Genomic DNA, 26437 nt, shown 5'->3' on the forward strand with positions numbered 1-26437 from the left:
CCACTGAATTTGCTATTGTTGACCAGTTACTTCTGCCCTTTAGTAACATCAATTGTGATCTTGTTACGGACAGGCACTTTTCAGCATGTAAGATTCAGCATTATAGTAGTGCTATTCTCAAATGGAGAACTATAGCCAAAAGGTGAACTATCGCTTAATCCTATGGCATTTATACTAATCAGTCCCATTCAGTCTGGGTCTCTACATAAGCCATAATACCTAGAACACTGCCTGAAAGAGAAGCATTTTGATTCAAATATGCTTTTCCAGCAACTGAGATGTGCAAATGGCTGGCACAGGACATCTTGGTATCTGAGGTATAAAGTCCAGATGAAGTTATTTCAGTTTACCTCTCACTGAACTCAATGGGACAAGTTAGTACTGCTTTAACCAAAGTCCAAAGGATTTCAGTGGGAATAACATACAATTAACTTTAGATTCTTGGGACACAAGTCACTGTGCACTCCTCCTGCGCAAGGCCCGCTGAAACGAATAACTATCTCAGCATTTTATAACTATTTATATCTTCAACAATGTGTTTTTCTTAAAGGTTTAATGTTTGTCATCTGAAGCATAACAAACATCCAATTTCTCTCATGATAGTTCCACTTACATATGAACAGACACATTTCCAGATGCAATTATATTTAAGAAGAAGGAGAAAATTCAGTCTTGTACACCATCTCCCATTAAAACTGGTTTATAGGGTGGTGATACAGCCAAAACTATTTACAGAATCACAATTTTCCAGTTTTGCCAACATACCACACCAAAACCAAGACTCTTCATTTCACATTGACTTTCCTTTTTATTAACGCCAACTTGTTTTAATTCTTTTCCTTTTTGTTTTTCTTTTAAAACAATAGCATAAAATGTGTTTCCAGGGAAGCAGTTTGACAGCTAGGATCTGATGACCTTCTCAAATAACAGTTAAAGCCACACCAAGTATGAATTCCTTTTTAAAAAGGTATTTTTTTAAAAAAAGAAGGGAATTGTAAACATTTGTGGGAGGAATTGTGTCAGGTTTGAAATCTGGTTAGCAGGAACATGCTACTCTGGAAAGCAACTGATGGCACACAACTTAGTATTTCATCATCATGCCGGCTAGTACACGTTTTAAGGCTTCTGAATCAAATTACCAAACATCACCAAAGAAAAAGGAAAAGAAAGCTGCAGTCACAAGAAGTTTAGGGCAGTGTTTTGGTTTTAAACAGAGCGGGTCTTTCAGTCAAACTACAGTGTTATGCTTAAAGGGGGCCAGCCTTTACAGTGGGCCCAGAGGAATTCAGTCACAGTACTAAATGTTACTTGCATGCAGTGGTGGGGTACAATTTAAAGAAAGATAGAAAAGGATGGTGTAAATTCTTTTCTTTTAATGTGGCTGAGAAAGATGGTTCCATACAAGTTTGTAATCTCTAAGAAGGACATCAGCAAATGAAACCCAAAAGTAGGGAGAGAAAAGACAGACAGAACATTTTATTTCTCCCCTCCCAAAAGATAATGAGATGAGGGATTGGGAAGGGCAGGATTCTTACAAGCGTTCAAATATGAACCAAAGTTGCAGGGTGTCTCCCAGAAATCCCCGACTCAGTAATACACAATAGGTTATGCCAAACTGTCTTTCACAGCTGAATCATTTCACACAACACGTATGTGTTTTTTGCCATCTTGTAGTGTACTTTCTGGCGTGCTCAGAGGCGTCAACCCATTCCTGCCTTCAACCTGCCATACAGATTAACTTTCTTAGAAACCTCTGATTTCCTTGCTGCTGCTTTTTTTTTAGAAAAGGGGAGAGGGATTGTTAAAAAAATCATTTATCAGTAAGTGTAAGGAAAGGGGTGTTAAATATTTTGACCACTGACAAAGGCTTAAGGAAGTTTCACAGTTTTGTTATGCTCTATTTTATTACTATTATATTTACAGGGTTGGTTGGTTTTGTTTTTTGCTGAATTGTTGATAAATTTTAATAGAATTTTAGTTCTGGAGTGTGAGCAGGAACCAGTTAACTACATTCATTGTCCAATCCCCATTGGTTTGAGAAAAGACTCCAATTTCCTTGGCGTTTTATTCAGCTGTTGGGTAGCAGCTCCTCATCCTCGAACCGAGGCAGTTGGGCCACAGCAGTTGGGATGTCCAAGATGGGTGAAGGTAGTAGGCTCACACAGCGGTTGGTGAGGCCTTGCGCTGCAGGAGGTACTGATGGACATTTTCAGCATCACGCTTCAGCCATGCAGCGTTCAACAGGATGTTTTCACAGCACTGCTGGATGGTGCGTTCAGCTGATGGAGCTGGGTGACTCTCAAAGAAAGCCTACATGAAATGAAACAACATTCTCTGGGAGTGCCACGTCTAATGATATTTTGAAATGATTTAACCAGTAAGGATATATAGAACAAGAGTCCCTCATCACTAGAGAAGCTCACTGGTAGTGGTGGGAAATGGAGCCCAACAATATCTGGAGAATTAAATTCCACAGTATATCAATGTAAGGGGTTAGCAGGAGAGTAAAAAAATCAGACTTAATCAACAAGAACAGTGTCTGAAAACAATGCTTAAAGAGCACACTGAATGTGCTAAAACCACTTTTGCAAATCTATGTTTAAAATACTATTTGAATTTCCAGTTTTGTTGAACTGACAAGATCTTTACACTCTTCGGAAAGTTATTTGTTATCCAATACTACTACTACTACTACTACTACTACTACTACTAATAATAATAATAATGTTTTAAATAATAATAATCCCATTTGTATTGTTTAACGCTACATCAAAATGTATATATAAGTGTCCTAGTTGACACAGAAGATAATAAAAACAACTGAAGACATACAAATATGTCATGGCCATGTTTCTAAGGGCTGTGGTATATATTATTTTAAAAGGCTGCCTTCACAGAGTCAAACTGTTAGACAAAGCAACTCAGGTTAAAGATTCCAAGAAGTGTTAATTGGAGCTCTGTGGACGACTAAACATATAAATGACTCTTAGTTACAGATTGAGTGAAACTTGGAAAGCCTCTGTTTGCCATTCCATCATTCTCTGTCATGCCTTCATAACTCTGATTGAAATCCAAGACATGTGTAATTTGTGAATGTTATTGTTAAATCACAGTTTTACCTGATATACTGGATTGCCGTGAAAGTTGGGTAGCCAATGCTCCTGTTAGTTTGTCTGGCACTAGTATATAACTTCAAATTATGCTAAGCCCACCAATGCTACAGATGATGTTCATTATGCAATGCTATTTGATCCTTCATAGACTCTCCACTTTCTCAATCTGGCATCCTCCAGATATTTTGGACAACTTCCACAATCCCTCACAATTAGTTGTGCTTGTTAGGGCTTATTGATATTGAAATCTAAAACATCTTGAGGGTACCAATTTGGGAAATGCTGGGTGAAATTAACCTTATCTTGTTCTGCAATATGCTTACAACTGACAGCCCTTTTTATAGGGAAAAAGTCTGTAACTATGGTAATTTTCTATAGCAACTTGCTTGAGAGTTTGGTATGTAAAGTCTTATGTAATATAAAATCAATACTGCTGGGTTTATTTATACACTTGATTGATTGCAAGCCACTTTGGGACTCAATTATTGGAAGGTAGTATATCAATTAAATAAATATATTTTTTTATCTAGAACAGGGTTCCCAAACTAAGTCCCATGGGCTAAATCTGGTCTTCTAAGGTTTTTTCCCCACCCCCTGCTGCCGCCAATGCACAGCACATCCATGCACATGGCTGCAACACCAAGTGTGTATGTGTGTGGCAAAGCTGCGCCCAATTAAAGTCCGGCCCTCCAACAGTCTTAGGGACTATGAACTGACTCTCCACTTAAAATGTTTGGGGAAAAGCATAGAGTCTGTTCAATGGAAGTTCAATGCCTGTCTCCTACTATGTGACTTCAAAAGCCTTTATAAAGCCCTTATATACAACTGTCTTACCTTAACTTCTGCAGCCATTTTGTCAATTGCAAATCCATCCACTGACAGCTGAAACACAAGGTGGAACATATGGTAAATCATAAAGGGGAATTTTCTAAAGACTTGTGTTATCAATGACTGATATAAGAAAGACTTTTCATGCACACCTTTATTAGCCGGGATATTAAGAAGCCCCCCTGGTAGCGATTATACAGCTCCTCCCAGTTGTCTCTGACAAACTTCCAGGCAGCCTTTCTGCCCTGCTTACTGCCTCCAGCCACTCCACCAATGACAGATACTGTATCCTGGGGACGTACCTCTTCCTGCAAATGGAACAAAAGGTGCAGTGACTTTGTTATCCTTGAATCCAAAAATTAACCCCCACAAATACCAATCTAAGAGTTGCCTCTATAATGTGCACCAGCAGCACATCCATTTATGTGACCTTGGGAAATCATCTTTGGGCATTTGAGTTAATTCATTTCATACTGAATTCTCTATTTTGTAAAGGCTTCTGGGAAATGTTCCAGGGTCTACTCGCTGTTTATGCCAGAGCTAGCCAGGCCTGTAGGGATTCACTGTCACATTGTGAATTGCAAGTGTACAAAAGGAATACACCCAGCATTCCCCTGTGCCTGTGCAGTGCAAGGGAGGTCAGCACATTGTGAGGAACAAGCATCCTTTTCACAGAAACTTGCCTACAGTTGCTGATCTCACTTAGAAACCTTTTATAAGCCTCAAGATTGAAAATCAGTAGCCCAGAACAGTCAGATAATTAGACTATGTCGTTACACATTGGATTGGATCTAGACTTAGTAATACTTAGAACAGGAACAGTTAAATGAAGCAGCTCTTAACTACCTGAAATCCACTGATTTTAGTGGGTTATGGAAATACATGACAAAACACCACAACAGCCATTAATAATATGGAGTTAAAAAAGCAAATAGGGTGTTTCAAAAATGATGAACCCAATTTCAAAGCAGTATTGTGTACTTTATATTTTTAACTCTGTTATTAATCAATACATGTATTTGCTTAACTGTTTTAATTGTTTATTTGTTGGATTGTTTTATGGCTGTGTTTTAAGCGGCACTAAATTTTGCCGGAGTTGTAAGCCGTCTTGAGTCCCCCAATGGGGTGAGAAGGGCGGGGTATAAATGAAGCAAATAATAATAATAATAATAATAATAATAATAATAATAATATATTTTATGACAGCAAAATGTTACAATTACACAAAAAAGTCACAAATGGTTGATTGTGTTATCAAGTTTTACAAATTGTATGAGACAGAAACTAATCTAAGAAAAAAACACCAGAAATGGAGAATATCTCATGAGGCCTTGTGTTGCAGGTTGCTATCTTGTGAATGACTGAGTCTAGGGGCTGTTTGTGCACTGAGAGAGGAACGACTGATTTGAAATTCTATGCCCCACACTTTCAAGTAGTAAGTGTTTCATTCTTGGGCAGTTTTTGGTTGCAAAGATACAGCAATTTCAAATCTGATCTGCCTTTTTAAACACCCTGTCTTTCCATTATTACATGTTACAGCTGGAAGGAGGGGGGATGCATCATTACCCGTTTAGTTCCAGCTTCCACTGCTTTTGTACAGGAGGAGGCACAAAATCTGCAACTATTGGTTTCTATGAACTGGTCTTTCCCCTGCTAACAGCAGTGATCTATTTCCATAGCAGTTTTAGCAGAAATACTTCACTTTTGTAATGCTGACAATCTCATTCCAGTAGAGAATGAGTAAGTATAGGCAGTCCTCAGGTTTGTTCTTTAGCTGAATTTATATGTAAGTCGGAACAGGTACATTTTAAAAGTGTAACTCCATCCACTGTGGTGTTTTTGTTTTGCTGTCTGTGCCCGTTTTGAAGATTTCACCTCATCTCCTGTCCCTGTCATAACTGGATTTTGAAAAATGTGGCTTGTTGTGGAAACAAGGATTGGCGATAAAGCTTAAGTGGAGACATATTTTCCCCACGATAATTCTTCCAGGAGTGAATTCCCCTTCCTAGGGGTAGATTTCTCTCACTTCCTGTTTTCTAACCCCCGTTCTTAACTGCAAGTCATTTGTAAGTTGTAACATGGGAACTGCATTTATTATCTCTTTGTGATTTAATAATGAACTGAGAAGTGGTAAGTGCCTCATATCTTCTTGCATTTAGAATATCCTTTATCCAAAATGTTCAGGATCAGAATAATTTCAACATTTTTGAACATACGTATCTCCATATACCTTAATTTTTAAAAATCCTTCAAGGTGCTTCAACTGCCAGCTTGTGCTGCCTGCATCCTTGTAGTCACTCAGTTGTGTCTGAACCTTTCTCATAAATACGTAACCATGCATGCAGCAGGGGGAGTGTGTGGAAAAGAAAACATGTGATGCAAGAGGTGTGTGAGGAGAAGTCTCATTCCCACCTAAACAACTCCCAGTGTGTGAGGATGGCAGTGATACTACCACCATCACTAACACAACCTGCCATTTCCACTCTCCTTCTTCCCTCTCCACACATATACTCAGTGTCCCTGTATCCTTGCTGGGGATGTCACATCACCTGATGATCAAGATAAGGAGATGCCTCAGTGAGAAAGCAAGCAAAGAAACAAAGAGGCTGGTCTTGCACCAATACAGTTGACATCACCATCACCTTGTTGGGGCACTGTTGTTGTGGCATTAGGTGAATGGGATGGTCCCCCTCTCACTGCACAAGAGGGGATTGTGGTGGCAACAGAGAGATGAAGAGCTCCTTCCTTCCCTCCATTCCAGGTGGAGGAGAAAGGAAGGCAGACGTGGGTGGCTGGCAGTTTTGGAGGTTTTCTGATTTTGATTTCCAGATTAGGAATATTCAACCTTTATATCATTTGAAGAGGGCACTTTGCTCCAGTTTTTGTGCCCAGGAGCACATATTTTGTGTCCTAAAGTATCTGACAACTTTAAAATATGAAAAATTTGAAAAGAATGAATTTCATACTTCTAATGTGGGTGATGCACTAAATGTAGCATTTAGCTGATTATATACTCACTGAAAGTGCAAAAGTGAGAACTTTCTGTATTAATTCTGGCTGAGATATTGCACCAAGTACACGCTCTATTCGGTTCTTCTCTTCCTGCATATCAGCTTGTTTGTGGAGCTGTAAAATACAAACAAAAAAAGCAAATGACATTAGATTCATTTTCTGCCATGAACAGACACCTTCTACTTTTAAGATAGAACCAGGAAGCTAAATTAGAAACCTGACATGTCATAGTCTGATAAATCTGCTGAGCCTCTCAGGGCATAGCCAATGGGTAATCCACACAGGAATATTTGCCACTTAGTTTAGTGGGGGTCAAATAAAGGCCACATTTCTGAGTAACTGTGGGTCTGGATTAGCTAAAAAATCCACTAGATGGCAGTATAACTACACAATGGTAAAATCAATCCCTTCATTTCATTTCTCTGCTTTTTGTCAGAGCGACTTGAGAAACTGCAAGTTGCTTCTGGTGTGAGAGAATTGGCCGTCTGTAAGGACATTGCCCAGGGGGTACCCGGATGATTGATGTTTTACCATCCTGTGGGAGGCTTCTCTCATGTCCCCGCATCGGGAGCTGGAGCTGACAGAGGGAGCTCATCCACGCTCTCTCCAGATTCGAACCCATTCTGCCACCGGGGGGCTCCTATTTCTCTGCTGATACTATCTTATTTAAAGTTTTTCTATGACTACTTTATATGGGCATGTTGCAATGCCAGTTATATTAAAGCTCTTCTATGAAATACAGCAGAGTTGCAGAAGACCCAGACAAAACTCCTTTGAATTTCTTAAGAGAAGAAATGCTGGAGCTAAGCAACGTTTTTAAAAAATAGTTTAAGCACAGAGTGTAGATTGGGAGCAACATGTTCTGAAACACAAATTTCAAAGATTGGGCAGCCTAGTATATGTGAAAATCCATTCCTTACAAGACCTTTTTCATCATTCTCTGAAACTAGGAGTGCTGCAGATTGAGGCATGAGGTAATCTCTCAGAACACAACCTTTAACATCAACTGCTAGTTTGTTTTGATGTCCATTAACATACATGGGAAAATGACCCTATTGGTGGCATTAGTACCAATGGAATATATCTATGAAATTGGATAGAATTCAGGGATTTCTCAATGAGTAATTTTTATATAATGCTGGATTTGGAAAGGAATAATACTATCATCAAAATACTATCAGAGAAATGTCCATTACATTAGGGTTTGTAGTGACCAATTAATTTTTTTCAACACTGACTACAATTTCAACACTCTCATAACTTATACATTTTATTCTAAGCTTTATTCTACAAAACCGATCTCTCACCCATTTTGAGGAACAAAAATTAGACAAAAACACAAAAGCTGTATGTAAGGTTGGTTTAACCCAATATTTTTTTCAACATTTTAATATCTGGTTTACACTTATTTTCTGTTGGTGCTCAGATGTAAAAACACCTCATTTTCAAGGAGTATTTCTTTTGTCTGTACCTTTTCTTTTTATACTTTCTTCTCTTGAATGACATTTTATTATTTTTATTGTTAACACCCTCAGCCCCACCACCCAGCACCCTTCCCCCTGACCACATATTTACCCAATATCTTTATCCTTAACCATGCACACAATTTCCTTAATTTATGCACAGTATTTATATTGGCTATATTTATCATCAGGTCCAATCTGAAATCACATCATATGTAATTTGGGAGGATACAAAGGAGGATAAAACATAATAAATTATAACAAATAGAAGGCATATATAGAATAGATAGAACAGTGATTCTCAACCTGTGGGCCCCCAAGTGTTTTGGCCTACAACTCCCAGAAATCCCAGGCAGTTCACCAGCTGTTAGGATTTCTGGGAGTTGAAGGCCAAAACAGCTGGGGACCCACAGGTTGAGAACCACCGGGATAGAAAGAGGTAAAGCTTTATGTAATGTAATATCTCATGCGCAAATATAGTTCATCTGGTTCATCAATTGTTCCCTTTCTTGGATAAAAATGACCTCACTTCAGTTATCTAAATGCCAGTAACCTTTAGGTTGAACTGTCAGGGATGATTTGAATGCAATATTCTTGGCAGGGGGTTGGACTGGATGGCCCATGTGGTCTCTTCCAACTCTTTGATTCTATGATTCTATGAATGCCCTTGAAAATGATCTAGAAGCTTCAACAAGCAAAATAAGACAAATAATCCACTCACCTTTAGCATAGTATCTAGAGTTGTACTGTCACCGTGTTTCAAAACAGTTACATACACCTGGGAAGAAAAAATACAATTGTTCTAAATCCGCTTTCAAGTAATACATTAGTTTAGTCATAAGATACTTTTGGGATTTATCTTGTATAGCTTCCTCTTCTAACTATTACGCTAGAGAATTTCAAAAACTTCTGAAACTATGTAAACTTGATCTATGCTACTAGCACTTTCTGACTTCCACAATTTAAAAATGTAAGAAAAGAATTCATCATGCTGAGAAAGCGAGTGATGGATCAGAGAAAGTTACTGGTTGAACCAGCAGAATAGTGTGAAGCAAGGAAGTTACATGCTGACTTAGTACTGTATTCATACATAGGCAAGGGTAGGGGGTAGGTCTTTCAGAGAGAGCAAGGTGACTCAAAGCAACCTACAGGACTTCTCAGATCGGCAGACAGGATGTGCTTCCCTTCCACATGGTCTTTAAACCGACGCCGAGCTTCTTCCAATGTTGCCTTATGACCGGCTTTTCCTAGCTTGCCCAAAACTAAACCCCTCAGAAGTGCATCCAGATGGCCTGTTGAAAAGCAACAAGAAATATTAAATTGATTTTAAAAAAATAAAGGATCCATGTGTATCTGAATATATAAAATCAGGTTGATGGGAAAATATCTGGAGGAAGAAGTCTGCCCAAGATTCTTTAGCCAGAACTCTGTGAAGTTTTCTACAAGTCAGTTAACAACCTCCTTTTTCTTAAACGCTATCAAGAGATTTCACCACACTCCTATTTAGTCAGCCATTAATACTTAACTATATCTGAACTTCTCACAACAACAGTATTTCACGTTCTTGAATATGAGAATTAATAATTTAGGTATCAGTATCATATGGAGCTTAAATATCCTCTTTAGCATCAACATGAAATATGTGAATTGCTAGCAAGATTGATGAGAAGTGATGTGGGATATGTAGCAGAATATATAGAATAAAATACTTTTATATAACCGCTCTCAGGTTCACTCCCAGGCATGCTCTCAGAAAGACATGTCAGGCAACAGAAGTGAAAAGATTTTTGCTCAAGGGATCACTACCATTTAGAGCACCACTATAATTTGATGCAAGTGGTGGTGAGCTAGAGAAATCAATGACTTTACCCACAGATACCACCTTTCTGGGAATAAACAAGGAAATGAGAAACAGTGACTTAAAAGTTAAAAGGTTAAGAGGGGACATGATAGTCCTGTTTATTTGAAAGAATGTCACATTGAGGAAAGGGCAAGCTTGTTTTCTGCTGCTCTAGAGAATAGGACAAGGAGCAAAGGATTCAAATTGCAAGAAAAGACATTTCACCTAAACATTAGAAAAAGCCTCCTGATGGAAAGAACTGTTTGATAGTGGAATATGCTGCCTCAGAGTATGCTGTAGTCTCCCTCTCTGGAATGTTAGAACAGAGGCTGGATGGCCATCTGCAGGAGGTGCTTTAATTGTATGTTCTTGTATGGCAGATGGGTGTTGGACTAGATGGCCCTGTTCCAATTCTATAATTTCAAGTTAGCAAGCAAGCCTATGCTATGTTTTAGATGACAGCTCAATGCTATTCTATTATGCTTCTTATTCTGATTAGTATTCAAAACTTTCTGTGCAACTGTCTAACAGTTATAGCTATCAAAATATGCAAAACAGACCAAGAAAGAATTTCTCTTGCCAAACACACACTGTTCTATGCCTATTTTTAAAATGATAAGCACCATAACCTAGCTCTAGGCTAACTGGACATTCATTTAGGTAAATCCCTTAAGTATGTGAATGTCATGGAAAGGGGTATATATATCCAAAAGCAGAAGATGAACAATAAATATTCAGCACTGAGAAATCAAAACTGAAATAAGCTTCCGTACCTTCGCCAGGCTTAGGGTCCCAGCCCAGCTTCTCGCCTATTGGTGAAAAGATATCACGGACGAATGTCTGGATCTCCTCATAGAAGTCTGTGTGGGACAAGAGAGTCGAGAGAATCCCCAGGTTACAGCTCAGGTCGCTCCACACGGTATAGTTGGGCTCATTCACAAATGCTTCCATGACTTTTAGAACCTCTACAGTACTAATAATTCCAGCTCGGGCCTGGGAGAGGAAAACACATACATTAACACTCATCTTTAAAATCAAAATGAAGCATTATAGCTTACCACACAGAATGCTTTCTGGATTATTTCATCATATCTGAAGACTGGATGCTGACAAATTCTTTCCAGCACAAGGAGGGGGAAGGGAGTTATAGTTTACATGCAACTATCTCAAGGTCTTCTCATCTGGGGATGAAGTTAGTTTTTAGCTACATGATTGCCTTGGAAAGCATATGTGCTTAATTCAGCCTCTTTTCTTTGTCCCTGTGCAGAATACTTTCAGGTTTCAATTGCTCCCAAGACACACTTAATTGGCACAGCATCATATTGAAGCCACGTCCTTGAGAGGAATTTGAAAGGCATTTATAAAATACTAGCTGTCCCCTGCCACGCGTTGCTGTGGCCCAGTCTGTTGATCTGGAAAATAAAGTAATGAGAAAGTGTTGGTTTCTAATATATGTAATTTCTTTATGCTTGCGGGTAAATCGTACTTCTTGTTTCTTTGTCAGTGTTGATGTGGAGAGTGTCTGGTTTGCCCACCCTGGAACATGTAACATATCATTGTCCTTCTTTAAGGGTCCCTTTCCAATCTATGATACTATATCTGTGTGTGTGAGAGAATCATATCTATCTATCTAACTATCTATCTATCTACCTATCTATCTAATCTATGGCTGGATGGCTCTTTGTCAGGAGGGCTTTGATTACGTTTTCTTGCCCTGATGAAGGGAGTTGGATTGGATGGCCTTAAGTATTTTCTGTTGGTCATGGGGGTTCTGTGTGGGAAGTTTGCCCCAATTCTATCGCTTGTGGGGTTCTTCATACTCTTTGGTTGTAAGTGAACTGTGAATCCCAGTGATTACAACTCTCAAATGTCAAGGTCTATTTCCCCCCAAATTCCATCTGTGTTCATATTTGGGAGTATTGAGTGCTTGTGCCAACTACATCCAGTGATCTCTGGATGTAGTTGAACTACAACTCCCAAACTCAAGGTCAATGCCCACCAAACCCTTCCAGTATTTTCTGTTGGTCATGGGAGTTCTGTGTGCCAAGTTTGGTTCAATTCCATCATTGATGGAGTTCAGAATGCTCTATGATTGTAGGTGAACTATAAACCCCAGCAACTACAACTCCCAAATGACAAAATCATAATTTTTGAGTGACGGTCACTCCTTGTGTTGTGAGACGTTTTGTTGCCAAATTTGGTGTGATTTCGTTCATTGGTTCTTTTGTTTTTAAGGTACTCATTACGCACACAGCATTTTATATATAGATAGATAGATGAAGGGGGGTAGAGAGAGAAGAGCTATTTACTCTATCTTACAATTTTACATTTTTGTATTCACCTAATAAAAGAATTGACATTAGGTTGAGCTAAGTCCTAAGAAAAAACTTCATGAAATACTACTAATGCGTGGAACTGACTGCCATAAGGCAGGGTTTCTCTATGAGAAAATGAATAGTGGAATAGAAACTCCTAGAATACAGTTTTGCTCATCTCTACCAATGTCCTCCTGCAACTACATGGAAAGGTATGCAGTGGTTTAGCAGAACAGTGACAGATAGGCCATATTGCACAAAACACTGAACACAGTCTTAAAATGTCATTATGGCTCAGATTTCAGTAGTTGAAAAAGATGTGCAACATCTTCTAAGGATATTGGTTTAGCAAATTTCACTACCCCATAACTATTTCACTACTCTATACACTTGCTTTTTTCAGGTTCTCTGGCACATGCAAGCCTTAGTGGCCATTGGGGTTTGATTCCAGGACCTCCTGGGTATACATGAATTCGCTAAACCACTGCATACCTTTCCATGTGGTTGCAGGAAAACACTGGTAGCGATGAGCATTATATACAATGGTGTGGTAAAATGCTGTTTCTTATATAAAATGGTAAAAACCAAGGTTTCTTTTTTGGATTTATTTATTTGCGGGGAAGAATATTGTCAAGCCAATGGATGGTTGAATCCATGGATATGGGCCAACTGTATTTTGAGATGGTAACAAAAATAAAATTATATCTGCTATTTCTACACTCTCCAAACTTTAAGTTACATCAGCTGGAAGGGAGTGATTGTGTATTACTAAGGATCCTTCCTACCAGAGACACTAACCCCCAGCATGTAGTTTTGTTAGAATCTATAGCTTGCACTGTGCATCTGGTGAATTTAACCTATAGAGGAATGCTTATACTATCAAATCACTTGAGTGACTGCAATTCAAAACGCCTAAAGACTGACCTAGATCAAGTAAATGTATGTCCCAGAAACCTCCACTAGAGAATCTGTCAGCAGACTAACATGAAAGAAAGAGCTGCCTAATTACAGGAAGCTTTAAAAAACCTACTTAACTGAAAGTTATATTGCATCTACCTAAACATATTATTTTTGCATTATTTCTTACCAATTGCCATTTTAGAAGTCATGCCACTTGAAGACTGCTTCCTCTTCTATGGAATATTTAGTCAAAATTAACAGCCCTGAGTATCAACCTGGTCTTATTTATGAACGCTGAACACACAGGGAGCTCACTGCCTTCCTTCAATTTCTCATTCTCAAAGTAAAAGTAACGGAAACCAGAAAATAATGAATCGGAGGAATCTTGATTACTGAAAAAGCTAGGAGTATTTCACATATCTGCAGCTACATCACACAAAGATTCAAATCAGCACTAGACACAACATTTAGTAGCTGTTGTTTCATATATAGCTGGCATAATCAACTTCAGAACACCAGACATTACTTATGAAATTTCACAAAAGAATGTCTTGGTATTCTGTATAACTGCTTTCCACAAGCAAGCAAAGATCGCAAGCAAATTCATAAAAATTAGCAAATGAAAAGACAGTAGCCCAAATCCAAAGCATTACAGTGCAGCTGAGACAGTATATTAAACCCAGGTGGAAATCAGCTATTCAAAGGAAGTAAAAAATTCCACTGGGCTTGCAGAATTTCTCAAAAAAGCAAATTGGATCTCTATTTGAGTCTTTATTTTTATACTTTTATCATGTTTTAAAATACTGATCAATATAAAATCCAGTCAGGGTTGCAGAGATTTCACTTAATCATGTTTTGAAGTAAAACTTAATATCTCTCCCTAACTAGATGTCAAGCCATTATCTGCAAAGACACTATGCTTCTGGAAACAATGTCTAGCTTTCGGAGGGGAATCTACAGCAAAAGGAACTATGTGCTATGAATAAGAGGGCACTCACCAAAGAGAAGAGATCATTCTGCAGCCCCAGCCGGTCCACGGGGGGTAAAGTGAGATCACGGATGGCGGGGAGCAAGCTCTCCAGCATATCAGAACTGTACTGCGTACGGTAAAACCCTACCGTTCCTAGGTTCAGCTGAAAAAATTAGGAGGGGGGATCAATTTAGAAATGCACAGAAACTAAGTTGCCTTGTTTCTATTTATTTTGAGTTGAAAATAGAGAAAACCTCTAAGAAGGCTTGTTTAAAAATTCACTTCTATTATTATACGTAGCAAGTTAACAAAAAGTATTAGCAGCACGACTTCAACAGGAAGGAAAGCATTTCATAAAAAGAACTGAAGGAGAATTTAAAGTACTTGTACTATGAAATAGACAAAAATGGATTTTTTTTAATTAGCCAGAATGATTGGAGAGAATTCACCCACATTTAAGTATTCCATTTTTAATGTATTTCCTTCTGATTGAATTTTGACTGGTTTAAAATAAAAGAAGCCTACATTTCAGTAGGGGCAATGTACCTGATTCATTACTTGTTGCATCTTTAAAACTACAACTGTATGTGTCACCCTTTATTGACCATTATATTTTTACTAATACTAGGTAACTGCTGGGGTGGTGCACCAGGATAAACTGGTTGGCAGTTTGAAGCCTTTAGCAGCAGTGAGAGCTGGGTATATCATCATCATCATTATAATCACCATCATCATCATCATCATTTCATTTTTCCCTTTTTCAAAAAACATGCATTTTTCCTCAGATGCCGAAAACGTCCTCCAAGGTATCTGCTACAACAGAGGGTTGAAGCTACAATCCACACCTCTCACTAGCTTTTTTAAGGTCCCAAACTAAACACTTTGAACACAACTATAAAACTGCAGGGAAACAGCTTAATAGGTGAGGTGAAATCTTCTGAACAAAAGCACAGACAGAACTGCCTGTGTATAAATGTCAAGCTCTGCTGGCACAGTTCTGGTTGCAAAGCGAATATGGAAGTAGGAACAAAGTCCTAGAGCTGATGATTTTGAAAAGTATAAGGTATGTCATCTTCAGTCAGTGGGCTGAACATTCTGTCAGATAGAGGAGTAGCGCTTCTCTTACACATGCTCACCTTCACCCACTGCTCTGGCTTGGCATCTTTCAAGACCAACATGAGCTCAGGCTTGTCCATCAACACTTGCATTTTGGCATGGTCTGGGTCTTCACTTGTACAGATGCTGATGGGAATCATCCAGAGAGGGTAATCCTCCCCTACATGAAAGAAGAGAAGGATGCCTGACAGAACAAGGCATGGTATGGTGCACGGCCCAGTTCCCTAGGAAAATACTTCCAAGGATTTACAACAATATAGTCACAGCTGCTTCAAGCCGGCACATCTGTACAGTGTCAAAGTAATGATTCTTTGAGGAACACATTCCAAGTTACTATAATGCTGCCTGCAAAGAAATAATGCTGCCTGCGAAGAAATTTGGAAATCTAACAACTAAATATTTTCTTGCAAACAACAGTCTCTGACACTATTTTGTAAACCGTACAAAAATACTTATCAGAGCAAACTACACCACATTTTTCCTGCCATTTGGAATATGCAACTAAATCGTATACCATATTTATATGTGCTTTGTAATATTGTTTCAGTTCACAAACACATTTTCAGCCATACTGTGTTTAAACTTCAGCAGCACAATAAACACCAATAATCAGAGCCACGTGATGCCATTTCAATTAGAAACTTATTTGTGTGAATAAAAAACTGTAAGATGGAGACATTTTTAAAAAGTCAAGCCAACTTAGAAAAACTAAAGAATTTGTTGTGGTGGGTAAGACCATTGAGAAATACCACTTCCTCTTTAAAAAAAGCTGACTCACTTGGCAAACAACTGCTTGAGATAATAAATTAAGGATTCAAGGGTTCTGGTTGGAGTAGAATAGCAAAACATTCCAATTTGTTCTTAGTTTTTTAAATATTTCAGTATCCCACTTTTCAACTGCCATGGTTTCAAAGCTGTTAATGTGTGTTCCCGCATTATATTGGTAGTACAGAAAGCACAAACTCCTGAATTACAGAAATATCCAATGGTGCTTGTTCATATGAATCTTATATTCACTCTGTTAAAGAATGGAAGAGGAGCCAACAGAATAAAGAATAATTCTAAAAACAGACTGATGAGAGTTTGTCTGTTTTGTACAGAAAAATAAAATCTGAATAGGGCAACTGCTAATGTAAAATTATAAGGAGACAATGATAAAATTTATATTGTATGTTTCTAAAAGTTATGATGTTTTGGGTCAACCATGAACTCTGATCATGCTGCTCAATACAAGTTTCCTCTGTACAATTGTTTAAGTGAGTCACGCTCAAATAGAGATTATAACCAATGGTCATATTTGTTATCAGGAAAGACATCCTATTAGCTGTAACAGGTTTTACCAGAAAGCTCCTTCATTTTTTAAGCTCTAAAATCCACGGAGTACTCAAATTTTCATCCACTAAATATCTGACCATATCTAGTTGGATACACCATATGGTGATGGATCAATGGGATACCCAGCTGAATCAATTCAAAATAGTACAACTTCCATATATGTTGGGGGTACATTCCTGGACTTTGAATGGATATATAAAACTGAGTACTGATCCCTCGAATACTGGGGTCAGGCTGTATTAGATTTCCAAGTACAGGCAAAGAAAAGCTGTTTTAATCTGTTTTTGTATTGCCTTCCATAAAGATTTCTTTAACTGGCTTTGAATACACAAAGGCACTACAAATACATAGTAAAGAATTTTTAAAGGCAGTTTACAATCTTCCTAGTTAAAACATGCACACTATAAGAAAAATACAATAAAATCTAAAACGTCAATCTTAGTAGTGTTTTGTTTAAAGGTCAAGTTATTTCAAACATCTAAATCCTAAAAAGGACACCTGCCTGCACAAACTGACAGTGCAAGCGCTGTTTCGTGGAATGGTTGGTATCACGTACAATATGGTGCGCTGCTTGGCTCCTGCTATTAGCCATCGTCTTACCACTGTATGGTCCGCTGGCACAGAATTTCTTCTGGACTAGCTTCAACACTTTGTCATCTTCTTGCTGGGATAGAGAACAAGAGGCCTAGATATTATTGAGAATATTCAAAATGACTAAGTAATATCATATGCCCATAATTTCCACTATGAGGGTTTATGCCCTCAACTTCACAAGCCTGTTATGCTTGTAAAATTCCCTGAACAACGTGCCAAGCCATCTCTTCTTCTTTTTGCCCACTGTTGACTCCCCTCTGTTGTTACCCCCCACACCATCCCCACATACCTTTTTCTGTTGCTTTCAATGGATTCCGGTACCCCAGTCACAGCTGACATGCTTTCTCATGATACTGTATCATATCACATATAATATAACTGAAATTTGACAGCCAGCACTGGGTTATCAGGCACATAGGACAAAATGAGGCTCTAACTGTGATGGCCCACAGAAACAAATCAAGTAATTTGCAGACCTGGCATAATCTATTCAAATAAAATGTGGCTCTGGCTTAAGCTGGTATAGAGCTACATTCAGCAAACTGGTTTAAATGCCAGAATTCGGGTCCTAAACATAAGCTAACATTCAAATATATCTGGATGGTTATCCTCCGGCTGAACGACTACTCGCTCTCCAAGCCCCTACACCAGGGGTCCTCAAACTAAGGCCCGAGGGCCGAATACGGTCCTCCTAGGTCATTTACCCGGCCCTTGCTCAAGGTCAATCTAAGTTTTGAAAGCACACAACAACAACAACAACAACAATTCTAACTCATCAGCAAAAAGCAGGCCCACTGAAATACTAAAAATATTATATTTGTCAGAACTGTTCTTCATTTTAATTATTGTATTGTTTTTAGGTGTTTTTTGCACTACAAATAAGATATGTAGTGCAAAAAACATGTTTTTTTTTTTCAAATTATAATCCGGCCCTCCAACAATTTGAGGGACTGTTGACCTGGCCCTCTGTTCGAAAAGTTTGAGGACCCCTGCCCTACACAATGGCACCTACAAGACTTAATAAAACCAAAATATATACTTTTATGGCTGGATGAGGGCTAACAAACTGAAGCTTAATCCCAACAAAACAGAGGCCCTCCTGGTCAGTCATAGAGCCGATCAGGGTATAGAGTGGCAGCCTGTGCTCGACGGGATTACACTCCCCCTGAGGGCACAGGTATGCAGTTTGGGGGTCCTTCTGGACTCCACTCGGACACTTGATCCTCAGGTGTTGGCGTTGACTGGGAGGGCCTTCGCACAAGTAAAGCTTGTGTACCAGCTGTGTCTGTACCTCTTGAAGTCCAACTTGGCCATGGTGGTCCAAGCCCTAGTTACCTTCAGGTTGGATTACACTTGAATTTGACATTCTCCCCAGCTCTATTTAGGAATTTCACTGTACTTACTTGAGACCAGACCCAGCCCTGATTCTGCTTTTCAGCCATGATATTGCTTTTATGTTGTTGTTGTACTGTATGATGTTTTTGACTGGTTTTAATTGCTGTTGTTTTATCTGATTTGGACCTGTCCCTGTGTAAGCCGTCCCGAGTCCCCTTGGGGAGATGGTGGCGGGGTATAAAAATAAAGTTGTTGTTGTTCTTGTTGTTTTTGATTTTCTTTCATCATGCGCTCCCCCAAAATATGTGAAATAAATTTTAATACTGAATTCCATTTATTCCAGAAAATAAATGATGGGAGTCTTCTCTCTCTCTCTCTCGATTAGTAAGGGTCAGGCAGGGTTTTGGAAGAGACAACAGACATTATTTAATCAAGTTGCCAGGCTTTTTCATTAACCTTTTCCATCAAGTTGCAAGACCTGTGCCTTTCTTTCTTTCTTTCTTTCTTTCCTTCTTTCCTTCTTTCAATTTCAGGCTATGTTACTTTAATTGCCTTTGTGTTATAGTGGATTTAAAAGAGGGACAGAAATTACACTAAGAGAAAAAACAGAATATTGGAAATTCCTTGGAAAGCGCTCATGGAGAATACACCTTTGTCAATAGCAAAGGACTGTAGTGGGGCTAAGGCTAATCCATGAAACAGTGCAAAGAGTGCATTCATGATACTGTTGCAGCATGTATCTTTGATATATAGAATTTATTTAAATAAACAGACGATGAAAACACAAATTATTGTCAACTCTAGGCTTGTGTAATGTTTGATTGGATGGGTTCAGACATTGCTTCAGAAGCATCTCTCATTATGTGATAAAATAAAAATAGGAATGTTGAGCAAAGTTGCCAGAGGCAACAGAGAAATGGATTCCAAGTTATTTGCTTTCATTGTGGGAAGCTCAAATTGCAGTGTCACATGTTGTCCGAACTCAGACAGAATCTAAGTCAGAAATAATATACCTACCTGCTCTGCTTCCACATAAACAAGTGGAAAGCCCATTTGCTTGGTCCAAGTATTCATCATAGCGGCAATAGGTTTACCACTAGCATGTTCCAGGCTTGCCCAAAGGTCCTCTATAGGAAGGAAAAATTCAGACTGAGTAACCCTGCCTCAAACATTTTATCTTTCTTTAAATAGCCTATCTATCAAGGTCTTAGCAGGATTTACAATGATGTTTACATCATTTTAATAAGTATTTTCCAAATGTTTCATTCACATCTCCTACAAGAATATCTGGTAAGTAGGAATAGTGGCAGTTTAGCTGAACAGATGGGGAACTGAGATAATGCATTTTGACATGACTATTCATGGCTGATATTCCTTCCTAGTCCAACAGTCTTTCCATCAGATTATACAAAACTACAAATGCACTACAAGCTACCAGTCTAAGATTTTTCAACCCAAAGTGGCTACTGTCTTGATAAGCCTCCTTGAAGATGGTGAAAACACTGCATGAGTGAATCCGTTCAGCTGCCTTCATGATGAAGGCTTTATGTTATGACTACACCCAAGTTCATATTAAGATCCAGACAAAAACTTCAGAAGAAAAAAATCTTTTGTTTCTAACAGCCCCATTCATTTTGTTTTCCATCTACTATAGTCTCAAGTCACTTCATTTCTCCAGTGATTTCATTGCATTTCAATATTCTGATTCTCCAAAAAAAAAAAAAAAAAATTCCTGAATGCATTGGTTTGCCAAGCAATGCAATTCAGTGTCAAGAATCCCTCAAATCAGAAAAAATGGAAAAGCTAAACAATTTTCATTTCTCCAAATTATTTTTTTCTCATGGGAACTAGTGAGCAATGAAAGAAGATATGTTTGTTTTCATCAGTTCTAGAAAATAGAGCACAAGGTGTATAGGACAAATGTAAACATTATGCTGCAGGATACACTAATACATTTGCTGCCTAAACTGATAACAAGTGGATGTTAACTAGTGATAGAACTATAAAATCTAGAATGTGTAACAAAGGTTCTGAATTGAATCAGAAATCTCTGCTTAATCCTGTCTTGTTGATTACCCATTAGTGACATCCCAGAACTATATGGCAGTTCAATTTTCACTAAGTAGGGTAGTATCAGCCTGATGTATAACATGGTCAGAAAACCTTTGTTTATGGTTCACTGTGATATCTGGTAGGTTTTCACGTGTTTTAAACCCTTATTCCCAGACTATTTGTGCATTCAGAACCCTTCTCCACTTCTTCACTTGTCCTCATTTTCTAAGCAACTACTCTGCTTGCATCCTATTAAGTTTCTGACACATGGCAAACTGCCAACAAATCAGAATGAAATAATACAATTAAAAACACTGAATATATGATCAGCTGATATCAACGCTGAAACCCACAGTTAAGGGATTAAATTCTATTGGTTTCAAGATCTGTACATGATCCAGTTTTCTGGACTCTAGTCGATAGATTTAGCAATGCATAAGAAACTAGAAAATGACTCCACTGTTTGTCAAAGTATAATATCCAAAATGGCCATGAGCTGTTATATACTTGGCAAATTACAATCTAACAATATAATGACTGATTTGAGTTCCTGCCCCTTTTGAACAATGGCAAAAGGCTGAAGCACAAATAATTACCAAAAAAGCACATAACAAAAGTAGGACATTTGAATTCACTTTTGTTAAAAGATCAGTTTTCTACTCTTGAGGCAAATTTCTTCCAAAACCAAGGGTGACTGGTTTGAAAGAGAATATATGATATAGTAAGAAACTTTGTAGTTGGAGGTCAAAAGTGTCAGTGGGTATTTCCAGCTCTTGAATGGATCAAGCCCCAGTCTTAGATTAAGTGTCTAGATCACAGCCAAAAGAGGAGCTGCGTGTGGATGTTACGCAGCTTTGTGACCAACTGGTAATCCCCTTAGAACAAAAGAACCAGCAAACATACCAGCACATTACATGCTTTTTATGGCCAGAAGCAGTATTTAATGTCTGAATCCACAAATGGCTCAGTTCTCAACAAGTTCAAGGCTGATCATGATAGAAGCAGGAAGATATAACTTTAGTTCTATGTTATAAGCAGTACTTAACATTTTGACAGTGTTCTAGAGGCTATTAAAAGCAACAACAGTTAAAAACGTGTGTCTTCCTTTTCATGTTATGTTATTGATTTCTTAACATTTAATTGTATGCATGGTCACTTGTTTATTTCAAAGCAGCTTTTGGGAGCTTCAATACCACAACTGGATCAAGGGGTACAGTGTAAAGAGGGAATCTGAAAATCGTAAGAATCAGGTTTCTACATTTAATTTGATACAGATTTTCTCAGACAAAGAAATTGGTATCTAATGGACTGCAACTCTGGCTAGGTCAAGATACTATAATCAACACAGTCCAATGACATCTAGAACACTGAAACTAGAGTGACCCTGCTCTGGGGTTGTAGTTATACCAATTTTCTTGTGGAGTAGAGAAAATAATTGTGAGAAATATAATACTGTAGGAGCCACTTTGCCGCTTTTTCAAGTAAAGAAATTCGCAGCTGCAGAGTATAACCTCCCTCTGATATAACTACTTCTAGAGTCAAAAGCAAATGAAGAAGACAAAGTATGAACACAGTATTTAATTACCTGTAGCTGCATTCTTATGTTGGAACTTGGTAAGATATAAGTGCATTCCTTTTCTGAAATCCTATGAACATAAGATTTTTAAAAAATTAAGAATAAGCTTATCAGTATTCTGAATTCGGTGGCATTGTGTTCTTTTACACAACATAATCATGTTGAATTGCTAATAAAGCTTTCTGACAAATTACAGTTCAATTCACAAAACACTTTCCACTCCCTAAAACAGTTTCCTGGTGAAATGGGAACCTTTCCCCACATATAACTGAAGAAAAGAGACAGCGCTCAACAGAAATTACTATCCAGAATCTAGCTGTGGTGTATGTGAATCTAGAATATGACTGTCAAATAAATTTGAGGCCTAATACATATTTTTAGATTTATCCAATATTGTGGAAATTTCTCCTGCCTTTCACACATTTATTTTTTGTCGTTTGCAAAAAATATTAACAGTTGTATTAACAGTTGAAAGTCACCTGAATAGCATTCATAAAACTGTTCAAAACTATATATTAACACTACTGTGAGAACAAGTCTTTAGAAATAACATTGACATTTTAAAACCCATTAGGGTACCTAAAGGATAATTTAAACAATTCTGAAGACATAAGCCAAGATTTATAGTATAAAACAGAATCCAGACTGGCTTTTATTATGTTTATTTCCATTGAATTGCTAGGATTTTTAAAAGTCATTAATTTAATAGCCACAGACTACCATACTAGAACAGATGATGACTTAGTTTTTCCTCCTCCACCACCTACTGCAGCGGCCCCTCCCAAGACATTTACTTCAGAGGATCTCCCGTCCTTACAGGGCAGATTTGAGGTTGCATTGGGGATGCTCTACTGGCAAAAGGATATTGCTGGATAGAAACCAAGAGGTGCAATAGAATCTAGAACTATGAATTTGAATACAGGTCATCTAAAATGCCAATTACAAAAACAAAAATGATAGCAGATACAATGGAAGTATATAGCCAACTCATACATGCCATTCAACACAAGGGAGACTTGCTGTTAACAGTATCTTTTCAACACACTAGGGAATTGTGTGAACCAACTTCAAGCAGTAAAACCTAAGATTTCATCTTAAGTAAAAGAAAAATATAAACATATTGTAACAGGGTGGGCTTTATTCCTTCCTATCTATATCCTGAAAGGACCATAATAATAGTATATTCCCACAGACACAACAGAAGGAATGATTCACCCACTAATATAGCATATACATATTTTCCAATAAAACATTGATAATTACACTAGAAAGAAATTACACATTTTTACCTCATCGCCTATGTAGTCGTGCAGCATTCGAATTACTGAAGCTCCCTTGCTATAAGAAATTGCATCAAATATTTCATCTACTTCAGATGGATGTCCCACCATAACCTGAGGAAAAGAAAGAAAAGTGTTACCAGAACAAAGAGGAGATGGTTTGTGGAGTGAGTTAAATGAATACTAATCTCTAAGCTACCACACTATTTCGGGCTGCTCTTCCCCCACTCTAATCCTTAGAGGAATATTTTCTAAAAACTAAAATGTGAGAACTGGCAGGGAGAACATGCAAACTCTACTAACTGCAACAGCAGATACTCACTTCAATGGGATGACTGTTGTCTAAGGCATCAAGCTCCTGAGCCCGTGTGTAATCCGCAGAAACAAACTGAGTCCAGATATCATATTCTGGAAAGCAATGGTCTACACAGAGGTACTCTATCCAGGATGCAAAGCCCTCATTGAGCCATAGATGAGTCCACCATTCCTACCAAAAGAGAGTGAGATGGACAATAAAAAACAACACTTCATGTTGGATTTTAACACACAATCAGTTTCTGGGATCTCAGGTGTTCTTTATCACTAATAATTTTGAAGTGGAGATGAAAAGCTCCATAAAGACAGCTGTGTACATTGAAAAATTCTACGCAAATGCGCCTTTAACAATGTGTGAAAAAAGTTCAAATCAATCTCTGAGGCAGTCGATATATTAATAACAAATATAATTCACATCAATGTTTTCTCTCCTTTAATTGCGAAAGGAATGTTTTGTTTAGCAGTCTAAGATTTGTTGATACTGGAAATGCAATATAAACTAAAGCTATTATCTTAGCATCCAATTTCTCTGCTGAAACAGAGGAGAAATAAAACTATTGTGACTAAATTCTATACATCTCTGAGGACAACGTTTTCAATTATAGTGGGTTTCCAACCAAAATTTTGGAGCTTAATTGCACAGAAACATAATCAGGATTACTGTAACTGTGAAAATTTGCCATCACAGTGTTCATTTTCATATTTTCTACATTTTGCCTTCCCACAAGAAAGCATCTTTCTGCAGTTTTGGGACATTCAAACCAGGAATGAAAACAACAAAATGGATGCCCTCATACCAATTCATAACAATCATGTAACTGTATTTAACTTTTTACTATTCACAGTTGAAAGGAGGGGGTTTAAAAGCTCACTATTTGTGTTTTGATTTGGGCAGACAAAAGCAAATATAGTGCAGGAACGTCACAGAAATGGGTTCCAGAAAAACCAACTTGAATCCCTAAATGCTAGCTGTTTCTTTTTAAGACCTGACTACTCATCAGGGGGAATCATGTTGTGTTGCAAAATCCATTTTAGCCTTACTAATATTCTCACAGCGCTAATGCTGAAGCGACTTTTTACAATTACTAACTTAAGATATTTTCAGATTAATACCAATCTGTCAGCATTCTTGTATGTGTTTTGTCCATCCTTCATTTTGTATCAGACTTTGATAGTGTTCAAAAGATGCGACTGCTATCTGATTGGATTCTTTCAATTTAAATTCGGACATGCACCATTTGTATAGGTAATTATGGACCCCTCCCCATATCAGTAAAATGCCTGAAGTATGTCACAGTCGGATAATGTTGCTCCAGCCCAAAATGAGTGGCAACAAACTCCAGAATGTGCATGTCCTACATTTTGGCCAGTTATACAACCAGGCTTTTAAAAAATTAAAATGAAGTATACAGTATTATAACATGTAAACTAGTTATACCCGTATTATTCATTATATTTCTGCCAGTTATGGAGAAAGGAAAAGAACCAAGCGAGATTCAAAAACCCTCAAATACTCTAAATACACCATGATCTATATTTTTATCTCAAATCTTTTAGACTAGGAGTATTTTTTTTTAAACAAAGGAAATTGAAGACTGCCAGATTTATTAAATATATCTTGCTTTCCTTGCAAGAAGCTCATAAGGATGCTATAATCAGGCTCCAACCAAGCACAGAGAAAACAGTGACCTGCTTTGCTTTAACAAAGCAACTGCATATTACACTATCAGTCTCTAGATGCTTGTCCTTCAAATATAACACAGGATACTGGTTGTTTCTGCTGTAATCAGTCAGGGATTGTCAAAATCCAGTTATAGAGACAATCACCAACAACTGAAAAGGGGGGGGGGGATCTTGAGTGAGAGACAATGCAAAACATTTATCTATGACAAACAGAATTTTTTATTGGAGTAGTACCTATTAATGTGGCATTGAATTTGAAGCTTGTAAACAGAGAACTTGATGCACGTACTATGTAAGCCAGAGACCAGGATAAGCTCTGAACTGTAAACATTTCTTTAATATAAACTACACAGAAATTTACGAGTAAAGCCACATTCTTCCAAGTACAGCTAAACAGCTTTGCCACAAGGAAGAAGTATACAGAAAAAAATGTTCCAAAATACAGAACCAGTACCATTATTTTGGCACATCTTCATTTCTGTCCTGTACTATGAAAATGAACCAGTAAACCATGACTGGCTAAAATCTAAATAGCAGAGTGTGCATGTGTGACCCCAACTACTTGTGACATACATACAGGTAAAATCAATTAATGTCTTGAAATCACTGAAAGGGAAAGAAAGTTGCATGAGCTGGTTTAAAATGTGAGACAAATGGGTCTTCAGCAGTCCTGAGAGGAGGGTGAATGCTGCTGCCTTGATACAACTGGG

General features: G+C 37.9%; 1 protein-coding gene across 2 annotated transcripts in view; it reads right to left on the bottom strand.

Annotated features, from left to right (window-relative positions):
- Nucleotides 1–788: 788 nt before the first annotated feature.
- NPEPPS (aminopeptidase puromycin sensitive) overlaps nt 789–26437 on the bottom strand; it is an 85519-nt gene continuing 59870 nt past the window's right edge. The window contains exons 10-23 of one of the 2 annotated variants that reach the window (XM_060780910.2): nt 24052–24216; nt 23739–23843; nt 22459–22519; nt 19839–19948; nt 17493–17556; nt 15578–15717; nt 14470–14604; nt 11030–11249; nt 9566–9708; nt 9138–9194; nt 6960–7067; nt 4094–4249; nt 3948–3995; nt 789–2310 (exon numbers count right to left, since the gene is read on the bottom strand). In XM_060780910.2, the coding sequence (XP_060636893.2) occupies nt 2158–2310; nt 3948–3995; nt 4094–4249; nt 6960–7067; nt 9138–9194; nt 9566–9708; nt 11030–11249; nt 14470–14604; nt 15578–15717; nt 17493–17556; nt 19839–19948; nt 22459–22519; nt 23739–23843; nt 24052–24216 (1665 nt within the window). In that variant the 3' untranslated portion in view covers nt 789–2157. Of the gene's footprint in view, nt 2311–3947; nt 3996–4093; nt 4250–6959; nt 7068–9137; nt 9195–9565; nt 9709–11029; nt 11250–14469; nt 14605–15577; nt 15718–17492; nt 17578–19838; nt 19949–22458; nt 22520–23738; nt 23844–24051; nt 24217–26437 lie in introns of both variants that reach the window. The other variant, XM_060780909.2, reaches the window with a different exon arrangement.

Source organism: Anolis sagrei, chromosome 6, assembly GCF_037176765.1.
Source record: "Anolis sagrei isolate rAnoSag1 chromosome 6, rAnoSag1.mat, whole genome shotgun sequence".
NCBI classification, from domain to species: Eukaryota; Metazoa; Chordata; class Lepidosauria; order Squamata; family Dactyloidae; genus Anolis; species Anolis sagrei.